The sequence below is a fragment of the Ovis canadensis genome, chromosome 13 (assembly GCF_042477335.2).
Source record: "Ovis canadensis isolate MfBH-ARS-UI-01 breed Bighorn chromosome 13, ARS-UI_OviCan_v2, whole genome shotgun sequence".
Classification (NCBI taxonomy): Eukaryota; Metazoa; Chordata; class Mammalia; order Artiodactyla; family Bovidae; genus Ovis; species Ovis canadensis.
Window position 1 is genome coordinate 78,479,740 of NC_091257.1, and position 12,222 is coordinate 78,491,961.

Consider the following 12,222-nt stretch of genomic DNA (forward strand, 5'->3'; position numbering starts at 1 on the left):
CAAGGTGAAAGCACCGTTGATTTAATCCTCTGGCCCAGTTTGAGATGTTCTTGCAGACTTGGACAGAGGAAGTAAAGGCCTGTGTTTCCACAACAGCTCCATGAAACACATTCCCCACAAGCAGTACTGTTTGACCAAAGCATTGTCTGGAGTCAGCCTTTCAGAGTGTGAAATTTTCTGGAATATAGCTTGCTTGAGGATCTGTGAAGATCCTAAGAATGACATCTGTCCCTGATTCTGGTTCTCCAGTGTTGGTGTTAACAAGGTTGGGAAAGTCCCTGGAGTGTATTTCCTGAGATGTCTCTAGTATTGGAAGCGATCTTCAGTCCTTTCTGTTGCTCTTTGAAACTAAGTGTGTCCCTTGAGAATAGTAGAGACAGGAGGCCCAGGTTCCAGGTTTTGCACAGCCACGTGATCGTTTTATAAGCTCAGACAAGCCCTGCCTACCAGCCCTCAGTGTCCCATCTAACTGCACAGTGCAGGAGGCGGGGGACCTCAAGGTCCCTTTTTGCTCTTATCAGTCGTTTGTTGTTGTTGTTTATTAGTTGTTTTTACACTTGAGGAAGAGACAGCATCTTTCTTCCTTGATCATCAGGCCAGGCCTCATAATTGGCTTCTGCCATTCTGCAGAGCCTGCAGGGGAGGGCGCAGCTGGCTGATCAAATCCATAAGTGGGTTGTGGAGACCTTAGGTGTAAAACACTCATGTGTCAGGGAGGAGAGTACCAAGGGGCAGGTGTGGGAGCAAAAAATAGGAAGGGAACTCCCTGACGTAGACCTTGGGGCCTTAGGTTCTGAGGTATTGCAGGGGCTCTTGTAAACAGACCAGAAGTAGTCCCATGATCCCCAGCCCACCTCTGACGGGATGTATCACTGAATGGAGAATGGGCACAGAGCGAATAGCACAGCTTTCCTCACTCGTGGCCACCCAGCCTAGTACCCTCGCAGGTGACTTGTGTTTTAAAGATTTCAGGTGTTGTCAGTGAACACAGTCAAGATCATTTCTGCATTGCAAAGGGTAGGAAAGAAAACTATCTAAAGCACATTTGTGGTCTTGGAACAGATAGCTATAATGTGGGAGCCTGGTTTGGTTTGGTTTGGTCACTGAGGATTAAAATGAATCAAAACAAGGAGTTGTTGCCTTCAGCAGGACTTGCTCCTGCGCTACAGTGATGTGTGCATGTCTTCACATTCCCTTGTGTTGCTGTCCCCGCAGCCCAGGGTAGGTAGTTTTCCTGAAACACAGAAGTAAACAGAAAGCAGCAGCAGGGCAGGCAGTACAGGCACAGGGGCATGCAGCTCCAGAGCCCACACTCTCCCCACACGGCCCCGCCGCCTCTTCTGCAGAGGAGCTGGCACGTGATGGCAAGCATGCCCCCCAGGATCCCAGCAGCTGACCGATGCCTGTGTCTTGCAGAACTGCTGGAACTGTGGCCGCAAAGCCAGTGAAACCTGCAGTGGCTGCAACATCGCACGATACTGCGGCTCTTTCTGCCAGCATAAGGATTGGGAGCGGCATCACCGCCTCTGTGGCCAGAACCTGCACGGCCAGAGTCCCCACAGCCAGAGCCGACCCCTGCTTCCTGGAGGGAGGGGCTCCTCAGCCCGGTCCGCCGACTGCAGCGTCCCCAGTCCAGCCCTGGACAAGACCTCGGCAACCACCTCACGCTCCTCCACACCAGCCTCTGTGACAGCCATCGACACCAACGGACTCTGAGCCCCAGACTCACTTCCCCCGGCAACCTCACAGCACGACAGGACTCCGCACAGAAGGCTGGCATTGTGAAGCAGTGCCAGTTGCTGTTGGGTCATCATCCAGAAGAGAAGTGGAAGCAGGAAGACTTCAAGCCCCCGCCTGTCCACACACTTGTCCATTTCCCACCTGTGTGCACATGGCCGCTGGCTGGAGCTGCCTCCTCCATAGCTTCCAAGCTTGCTCTCCCAGCTAAAGCTGGCATGGCCAGCCACTTTTCCATGTAGACCACCAGCTCCTCCCTGCCTTGTGAGAAAGCTGACTGTCAGGTGTGCCCAGTCAAGCTGGAGGCAGCTCGCGCCTTCACCGTCTCCTGCTCCAACGTCCTTCCACGACAGAGGCCTGGAGACTGATAGCAAGCCGGAAAGGAGGGCGCGCTCTCACCGGGAGTGGCTCCTCTGCCCCTGAACAGTTCCCTGAGCCCATTTCCACCCTCAGCAGGTGCCACTGATTAGTCCCTGGGGAATTGGGCAGGCAGAAAGCAGCACTCAGGACACCCTCATCGGCCCTGCCGTTCAGATGTAAGATTTTCAGAAACCATAGGAAGAAGTCACCATTTCAGTAAAAGCACCCATAATAAAAAATAAAACTTCCACCAAGCATCACAGATCATGTTGGACAAGATTTTCCAGCCTGGCTGGCTATTTTAGTTTGGGACCTGTTTTTTTTCTCTCTCTCTCTTTTTTGATTTTGCTTATGCAGAAAATAGTTTTCAGCGCATGGATTGGTCTGAGGGAGAATGAGACTCGATTATGGATTGTCTGTTCTCTCTGAGCATGTTGGCCAGACTAGTGCCATCACGTTATCGAATGGATCAACTGTTGGAGATGCAGAAACTCTTGTCACCACTTGGCTCTTTGCACAGTCGTCTTGTTCTGTGTCCTTTTATCTCAGACCGTGCATGTCCAGATCACTGGGTGGATCTTCTTCCCATGGTCTCTGTTTGGCCCCTCTGAAGCCATAGTTGACCCATAGGATGTGATGTGGTGTGGCTGTGACTTGCCTCACCCATCAAGGCCTGGTCACTGCTGAGCAACCCTTTTGGACCTGAAAGAATTCTTTAGACTTTGTCATTATATGTCCTATGTCAGTTTATTATTGGGCATACAGTCCTGTTTTCCTTCTCTAATTTTGTTGATACCTACCCTCTTTGAGCTAAGAAAAGTTCCCTGAAATGTGACAACCATTTGTGAGAGCCTGACCAATTTTTCTTCCTGTTTTCAGGGAGTTTTTCCAGCTGCTTACCTGATTGTCCAAACATGATACCACCTATACTCCCTTTAAAATGTTAGGAATTGCCACACACGTTCTTCCTTGCCATTCAAGTTTTATTGGGAGCCCAAGGACCCTGGCAATCCCCTTCTCCAACTCCAAGCCTCTAGCACCCTCTTGCACCAAGGAGTGAGTTGGTTGGCCCTGCTCCTGCCGACCCTTGAAAGCCCAGCTTTAGACGGCCATTTTCTGCACATTGACCAGAGTGAACTGAAAGCTCCCAGTAAGGTATCAGCATAGGTAGCGTTATCCTTACATGTAGGTATATCTTACTTTAAAAACTAAGTCTCAGGACCTCCCTAGTGGTCCAGTGGCTATGTTTCTGTGCTCCAAATGCAGAGAGCCAGGGTTCTATCCCTGGTCAGGGAACTAGATTCCACAAGCTACAACTAAGACCCAGAGTAGCCAAGTAAATAAATAAGTAAAAATGCTAAGTCCTTAATTTACCTTACTCAAGGATTTTCTGTCTTAAACTCAGTATGAGGCACCATTAAAATATCCAGAGTTCTGCTGTGTGAAGTAAGGTATACCCAGAGAAAGAATAACAGAATAGTTGCTTTATTGTTCAGCTTTCCTTTAGTTGCCGCAGTTGAGGTATCCTGCCTAACAGAGATGAAACCAGAACCCCAGACAGGAGTTGCCTGCATTTCCCTGAGAAGAGATGTCCCTTGAGAGGTGGTCACTGAGTCTACAGATCTGGTGGCAGCAAGAGGGTGTCTCATGGTGTCCACTGGGTCTGACCTCAGCTCCCTTTTTTGTCGGCAAGTTGGATGAACACCTAGATGTGTCCTGTAAGTCTTCAGTGGCCGAGCCAGGGCAGCTCAGGCTTTCTTGGGTTGGAATAAAGAGCAAAAGCCAACCAAGCACTGTTCGTCAGACTCGATGTCAGTCTCTGCAGCTAAGGTTTAGTTTAGTGTGCAGGTAAGTCCTAGCTGACTTCTGTGGACTGTGGATCCAATGACAGCTTAGTTTTCAGAATTTCTGTAATGCTGTTCTAAACTGCTTTGCTCACGTGCCACCCAAAGACCAAGCTAAAGATTTCAGCAGTGTTCCACACTGCGATTCAGTTCTCAGGCCTGGTGCTGTATTCATTTTGGTCAGTTTCACATGCCGGTTGCTAGGGCATCTGTCCAGAACTTCCGATTTATATGTAAAGAATCCCTTTCTCCAGCTCCCTCTCTTCTGAAAGTCTCAGCTCTCTGGTTGGAGTTGGGAGGAGAAGGGACAGTCTTGGAATGGGGTGAGGGGACTGGAGGGGCAGGGCTGAGTCCAGGTTTCCCACTCGGTTTCCCGTGTCTGCTGATAACCACATTGATGGTGCAGATTCAGGCTCCCCCCTTTCATCTAGTTAGATTTAAAGCATCTTAATGTAATCAGACTGCTTAGAGGACCTACCTTTACAGTGTAAGAGGACAAAGACATGGTGGTGGTACTGAGGTGTCGTCAGCGCTCCTGGGCTCTCCAGTGTTATCCTAGGGATCAAAAGCAAGTGCGACAAGCAGTGGCACATCACTCCTCTGCCCAGTAGGGATGGTTGCAGGAGCCAGAGGAGACTGGAAGTAGCCAGCATGGGAGCTGTTTTAAACGTTCTGAGGGAAGCTTTAGTGCCGGATCCTCAGAGCTTCAGTCATCCTCTGGCCCCACTGCCTGCTCCACCCAGTGGTGAAAACAGACTCAGGTTCGTTCCATCTGCTCACAAATGAGCAGCCCTCCTCCTGAGTGTGAGAGCTTCACCTGGGGGCGTCCTTGCGGCTCTCAGGATGGGGCTCAGTCATGCCACCCTGAGGTCACAGAGCAGATGCACCTTCTCTTGGACAGTGCTGAGTCCTGTGTGTCTCAGTGGATTTTAGTCTGGAAACGAGACCTGTCACCCTGGCCAAGGTCCATGCCTGGCACTGGCTGCTGCGGGCCCTCTGCCGTGTAGATGACTTTTGCACATCTGGGCCAGTGGCTCCACCTGGAGCTCCTCACTTCTTGGTGTCAACGTGAGCATCTTCAGCTTCTAGACAGAAAATCTCCACTCCACATTGTATAGCCTTGTCCCAGAGTCAGATGGAGCCCCAGTGCTGTCACCTGCTTGCAAAGGGCAGACCTTGTGGGCCGTTCCAGAAGAGATCTCAGCAAGTGGGCTTGAAGTTTCAACAACACAATTAAAATTGTGTGGTCATGAGTTCTTCAGGATGAAAGCATGAATAATGACCACATGGCTGTTTGTCCTGGAAACTGTAGATGAGATTATGGATTGAGTAAATCATTTAGAACTCGTCTTTGAGGCTTTCTTCAGAACTGGTTTCCAGGCTCCCGGGACAATAGACCAAGCCAGCTTTCTTAGATTTTTTTTTTTTTTCCTTAAGCAATTTACAGAGAACTGGGTGGTAGCAGTAAGAAAAACCAAATGTAAGAAAAACCAGAGAGAAATGGACTGTTCCAGCATGGGCCAACTAGCCAGCTGTTGGGACTCCGTCCTGGGGTGGGGGTGGGGGTGGGGTACTGGGCAAGCTGTTGAATAGGGCCCTTTCCAACTGAGTGTCTGTAGTTCTTGTGAAACCAAAATGTTGACTACCTGCCTCTTTGCCCACGTGCATTGACATGCTCAATTCCAAAGATGATGGTGCAGGCAACCTTTTCCATCATGAGCCAGGAGAAGGTTGAGGCCTGAGGGCGGCCTTTGCCTCCCCGCTTCGCCTCCACAGCCCCAGAGATGGCGCTTCCCCTGCTCTCCATCTGGTCAGACTCACAACTGCCCAGTGTACACTCACTGATGCTTATACCAAATAGGGCACGTGCGGCTGGCGGCTGGCAGGGACAGCCCCGGGCCTGCGTTGGAGTTGGCAGAGAGAAGCGGCAATAAGCATTAGGCGGATGGCTGAAAGTGCTGTTTGGCTCAGAGGCCTTCAGTCCACTTTCACAGCTTTCCAAGTTCCTGATGAGGCTACAAAAGCTCCATCCACAGAGAAAGCCAATAATGTAAATAAATCCAAAACTGAGCTTCCAAGCGTGGTTTTTTAAGGGGGATGATGAATGTGAAGCCACCCACAGGATGCGGTAGAGTTGATTTTTTTCTGTGCTTTGTCATTTTACTCTGATAGGAACTTTTGTTACTTAACTCTGTGCATAACTTATTTAATGTACTGTATAAATGAACCAAAACTGTTAAATATGTATTTAGTTTGTTCTACTTCAAGTAGTCAATAAAAAGGCTATATTCCTTTTCTGACTCAAGCTGGAATGGGACTAGGAGGGAAGGTGATGCGTAGACTTGTGTAAGACATCCTGCCAGCAGGCTTCTACGTCGCCTCTGCCTTGTTCCTCGATCTGCTAGGAGGTGGTTCTGGCTGCTGGAACTCTGGGAAGCAAGTGCCAACAACACTCTACAGATGCTCCCAGCTCCGTGTTAGCTCTTCACCAATAAGTGAACCTTTAACGAGGAAAATAACCACAGAAAGTTTGAAGAATAGCATAGTGGCTCTGTAGGTCCTTTTTCTTTTCCAGTAACTTATTTCCTTAAACATTTTTTAACATACCTGGATTTGGGAATATTCATTTCCTTTTTACACGGATGTTAAATCATAAGTTCACTGTTGCCTTCATGTCTATTTGCTTACTAGTTGTATGATCTCATCAAGGCCGTGTTTTTGCTTGTCTGATTTGGCCACACTACGTGGCTCGCGGAGGATCCGAGTTCTCCTCCCCAGGCTTGAACCCTGGTGCTCATCAGTGAGCATGGAGTCCTAACCCCTAGACTGCCAGAGAGTTCCCTCAAGGCCATGATTTTCCTTAACTCCTCACCTCTTGTTGGGCAGCTGGATTGCTTCAGGTTTTCCCTCATGTACTAAAGTGAACATCTTCCTAAGCATGATTTCCTTCTTTGGGGTAATTTTCCAGTGGGATTTCTGGAACTGGACATTTCTTGGGTCCTTGACTGTGTGTCCAGACTGCCTCCCCTGAAAGCCCACCAGCTTGCTGTGCCTCCAACAGGACCCACGTAGTACTTCGTGTGGCTCTGAGGTAGCCTGGCCAGCTGAGCCGTGATGGTTGCTACAGGCACACCTGTACATGTGAAGTCTTGGGCTGTCCGGTTTCCTGGCCAGAGACCATTTCCCATGGGCCCGACTGGCCCCAGCCTCACTCCTGTCACCTAGATACCCATTTCTGGAAAGTAAGTAGCCCTAGAACCACTGAGCAGCCTTGCCCTGGAGGCTTGTTGGCACCATCAGCTTCACAGGCCCCCGAAACGCAAAGGGAGAAGTTGGTTACTAGGTCTCAGTGTTGGGAAAAGGATCGCCGTGGCCCTAGAAGGCGAGATGGGGGTTTAACCGTATGAACTTCCATGCAGATGGTGCCAACTGCCAATCTTTCTCAGCAGCTGCCCAGCACTGCCCTCCACCACCCAGCGGATCTCAAGCCTGTGACTGTAAGTTAAAACTGCACTAGTAATTCAGTACAGTAGAGGAAAACTCCTTGAGGGCAAAAGAAATTCAAAGAAGTCAAAAGTTTAAGGGACTGTACAAAATGAAGCAACGACCGAGACCTCTCCGTGAAGCCAGGGCAGTGGCTTTGGCCTCAGTGAGAAGGCAAGCAGGGGAAACTGACCAGAGCCTCTAATGTCTGCTCTCTCCTGGGGCTAAGACCAGATTCTCCTTACTCCAGAGGTCAAAGAATACTTGGACTGAGGAATTAAGATGACTCCAGGTTTGTATTTCCTGGGATCTGGCAGAAGCAAAAATGCAAATCCTCTAGAGAAAAATATTAAAACAGCAATCATATTATTATATATCAACCAAGTGTAAGTTGTCCATAAACTAAAGTTCGTATCTGAGCAAATGAGCCGTTATGAGCAACAGCAGCACTAACAATAAACTGATTTAGCGCTCACCCCAGGTGGTGCTCGTGGTAAAGAAACCACTTGCTAATGTAGGAGATGGAGACGTGGGTTTCATCCCTGGATCGGGAAGATCCCCTGGAGGAGGGCATGGCAACCCACTCCAGTATTCCCGCCTGGAGAATACCATGGACAGAGGAGCCTGGTGGGCTACAGCCTATGGGGTTGCAAAGAGTCGGACATGACTAAAGTGACTTAGCACACATGCACACAACTTGGTTTGACCCAGAGGTGCCCAGGAAAGGACAGCCACCCCAGCAGTGTCTGGACTCTCCAGATACTGTCCAGGGGCAATGTTCCAGGACATCTGTGCTGAGGTCATTCATCAAGCTTGTGAGGCCACCTGTTCAGATATAGGGTATCGAAGGTCACTATGCCACTGCTCTTTATTCTGCTGCATCTAAACAGAATAAATTGGAGTGAGTAGCAAAAGAATTGTTGAGATTGTCACGAATCTTGAAGGAATCTGAAAAGGCTGCTTCTATTATGAATCATGTAAAGCGTTACATTAACATAAAAAGCCTAAGTGACGCTACAGCAAAAAAGGTTTTCTGCCCTCAACCAGTTGGATCAACTTGCTTGCAGTAGAGACTGGCTTGAACACTCCTCCCTGGAGCCATCGCTACTGTGATGAGTCTCCCTCCACTGCAGAGAAGGAAGGACCTTGGACAGTTTGCACCGCAGCTCCTTTAGATGAAGCTACTCTTACGGAAGTAAAGCCTGTCCTAGGGACTTCCCTAGCAGTCCAGTGTTGAGGAATCTACCTGCCAATGCAAGGGACATGGGTTCCATCCCTGGTTCGGGAAGATTCCTCACACTTCGGTGGAACTAGGCACCTGGACCACAGCTACTGAGCTGCAACCCCTGAAGCCTGCACACCACCCTCTGCAGCAAGAGAAGCTGCCGCAGCGAGGAGCCTGCACACCACTAGAGTAGCCCCTGCTCGCTGCAACGAGAGAAAGCCCACGCACAGCAATGAAGACCCAACCACATAGCCTAAATTTTAAAAAAAAAAGAAGGAAAGGTCCTGAAGAGCTAAGTAAAGGCCAAGTGCTGAAACTGGAAGTTAAGACTGATCCATCAGTCATGGGTGGAATGATTGGAGAGAAATATATCTGCAAAAATCAACATTCAGAAGTTGAGCAAAGCACTGCAGATTTTCAAAGTGTCGATTTTTCTCAGTGGAAATTCTTTTTTTTTTTTTTAATTCTTAATCTTGGAGAAACAATAAAGTGCTTCCTGAACAGAAAAAATATTTTTTTATCTAGACCCCTGGGACTTCAGGTATTATCAGATACAGAATATAAAATAACTATGGAACCTGAAGATACTGCTACTGCTAAGTCACTTCAGTCGTGTCCGACTTTGTGCGACCCCATAGATGGCAACCCACCAGGCTCCCCCGTCCCTGGGATTCTCCAGGCAGGAACACTGGAGTGGGTTGCCATTTCCTTCTCCAATGCATGAAAGTGAAAAGTGAAAGTGAAGTTACTCAGTCATGTCCGACCCTCAGCCACCCCATGGACTGCAGCCTACCAGGCTTCTCTGTCCATGGGATTTTCCAGGCAAGAGTACTGGAGTGGGGTGCCACTGCCTTCTCCGAACCTCAAGGTAGTGCTGGAAAAAAATAGCAGAAAGTAAGAGACTGACTAGGTAGATTTGAAGATAGGGGAATACAATCACTGAAATAAATACTCTGCACTATTAAACAGCAGATTAGATGAATCAAAATGAGTGATGTACGGGTCCTTGACAGAGAGAGACAAGGAGATGGAAAAAAGAGTTGTTCCCCTTTTGGAAGGTAGGTTTCAAGGAAAGAGCCCTTCCAAATTTTACCAAGAATGCAGTCAAGAACCCTACTGAGTATAAAGGGAAATAACTGCCCTGAGACGATCCAGTCTCAGAATGAGCAGACATGCATTAATCTAAACCATCCTGCCCGTCTGTGCTTGTTCCTGATGCTGGAATTTCATGGTAGTGAGTTGGGTGTATCCCCTCCACATCCTCCCTCCCAAGAGCCTTAGGGAACCAGCAACAAACCACCCCCACCTTCTCAGGAGTGGCTTCATTGCCTGGTGCCAGGCGCCCCCTTGTGGCTAGAGTCAGATCTGCCTCCCTCCACAAGCCGGCTTCCTGTCCAGGAAGCTGATCCCTACACCCTTCCCCTTCCCGTTCGCATCAGCCTTTTCTGAAGCTGCCTATCTGCCCCATGAATTCAGCTGACTTTCTCTGGGCACCGCCTAGAGAGTTCCAGAAATGATCAGGACTCGGCACCTTCACCTTCCAAGGACTGAGCTCTGAAAAACCCACATCAGATCCCCCCTCCACCTCGCAATATGCTTCCATGGATCTTCTTGCCTTCTCCTCTGCTATCCTGCAGCCCCAGGGCTTGGCCTTGCTCCCTCGTCAAAGCTGCCACTGCCCTCCAGCCTCAGCCTGGTTTCCGTTACCAGAGAGAGTGGGAGATTTTGCTCAGCTCAGCGATGTTCACATTTGACAGCAAGCAGCTCTCCGTGCCAGGGAGCAGACCCAGCTGTGTGACTCACAGCAGGCACTTGCTTGCTGAGCTTCTGGTTCTTCCCGTGTAAATCGAGGAAGCTAATGGTGCCTTCACCACCAGGCTGTTGTGGGGTGAAATGTGATCAAATGGGAGTCACCCCCAGCTCTCGAAGCTCAAGTCAGTAAAGAATCTGCAATGCAGGAGACCTGGGTTCTATTCCTGGGTTGGAAAGATCCCTTGGAGAAGGAAATGGCAACCCACTCCAGCATTCTTGCCTGGAGAATTCCATGGACAGAGGAGTCCACCAGGCTAGAGTCCATGGAGTCACAAGTTAGATACAACTTAGCCACTACACGACCACCACCACCACCCAGCACAAGGCCTACCACCCAGGAAGCCCAGGCTGCCATCACAACCTGCTCTCTCTGCCAATATGTGACATCCTTGAGGATTCACCTTTGTCCCAGTATCCCTCCTGAAGGCTGATGTCTTCCTCAAGTAGTATTCGTTTCAAGGATAACCTTTTTTGGCCACGCCTCGAGGCATGCGAAGAGATCTTAGTTCCTTGACCAGGGATGGAACCTATGCCCCCTGCAGTGGAGGCACAAGTCCTAACCACTGGACAGCCAGGGAATTCCTTCTTGAAGGCCTTTTGTTTTGAGCCATCCGAGTCTGTTAAGGGGACTTGGTGTGCGTGTTTCTCTCTGAAAGCTGGAGGGGAGTGGAAGCCACCTAGACTGGTGCTGTCTCGCCAGCACCTGGCCTGGCCCCGAGCCAGGCCCCAGGTTTTGATGTGTGCAGGTGAGTCCCCAGCACAGGTAGGAGGAAGGTGAGGAGGCACGTGCAGGGAGTGGGTGAAAGGTGGGTGTGGCAGCTGGCAGGAGGAGCTGGGATCTCCCAGCTTCACTGCTCTGCCGACTCTTGACCCAGGTGCTGTCACCAGCCTCGGACATTTCACCATCCCCAAAGCAGGGGCTGAGTGGCTGTTGAAATGAGCTGAAGAGCCAACGAGAGTGGGGCACTGAGGGCCAGGAGTGGAAAAGCAGGTCAGACTTGATGGCTTTGACCTGCTGCTAGAAGGCTAAGGAGGCAGTGGACAGGTAGGGGAGGGGGAGGGAACAAAAGCCTCGAGGGGAGTGGCCGAGGTTGCAGACAGCCCAGCTCAGCTGAAGTGTTGTAGGCTGCACATAATGGGCGTGGGTATTGATTGCTAAGAGCCTTGAATGCCAAGTCGAGATATCAGACTTGATGCTGAAAGCATTGAAAGGTCTTAGCCAGAAGGGTGTGGTCACCATGGCAATGTCTGAAAACGCCGCCCCCCCCTCCCAACCCCTGTCTAAGGGAAACCCAGAGAAAAGCCTGCCACAGTTATCTCAACCAGAGATGAAGGTGGTCGAGACGTGGGGGCCTAGAGGGAGGGCAGGATGGAAGTGAATGTGGCGTTTTGAGAGTTCAGTAGACACACGAGAAGGCCTGGGGCCCTCCATGCCCCTACAGCCCCAGCTCAGAACTTCATTCTCCCTGTAGCTGGAATTCCCAGCTCCTGTCCAGCTCCACACTTGCGCACAGCACTCCCATCATAGTGATGCCCAGCTCCCCGTTCCCTGAGAGACTGATCATTCGGAGTCCCCCCAACCTGGTCTCCCTGCCCCCCTCCCATCCCTGCTACCCTGGTCTCCCTGCCCTCCTCCTATCCCTTGCACTCCACTTTCTCCTCCTGCTCCCTTTGTCTGGAACATTCTCCCTGCTGTCTACCCCTCACCTCTGTCTGGAGACCCGCACTCATCTTTCACAGCTCTAACCCAACATCACCATT

The 12,222-nt window shown here is 50.2% G+C and overlaps 1 protein-coding gene and 1 pseudogene across 6 annotated transcripts in view; both read left to right on the forward strand.

Moving 5' to 3' along the window:
* Positions 1 to 6,234, forward strand: part of CBFA2T2 (CBFA2/RUNX1 partner transcriptional co-repressor 2) — a 137,557-nt gene extending 131,323 nt beyond the window's left edge. For all 6 annotated transcript variants that reach the window (XM_069546925.1, XM_069546924.1, XM_069546927.1 and 3 more), the window contains one exon: positions 1,417 to 6,234. In XM_069546925.1, coding sequence (XP_069403026.1) covers positions 1,417 to 1,716 — 300 coding nt within the window. In that variant the 3' untranslated portion in view covers positions 1,717 to 6,234. The remainder of the gene's footprint in view (positions 1 to 1,416) is intronic.
* Positions 6,235 to 7,344: 1,110 nt separating this feature from the next.
* LOC138416878 (ATP synthase subunit O, mitochondrial-like) lies at positions 7,345 to 10,494 on the forward strand (annotated as a pseudogene).
* Positions 10,495 to 12,222: the final 1,728 nt, after the last annotated feature.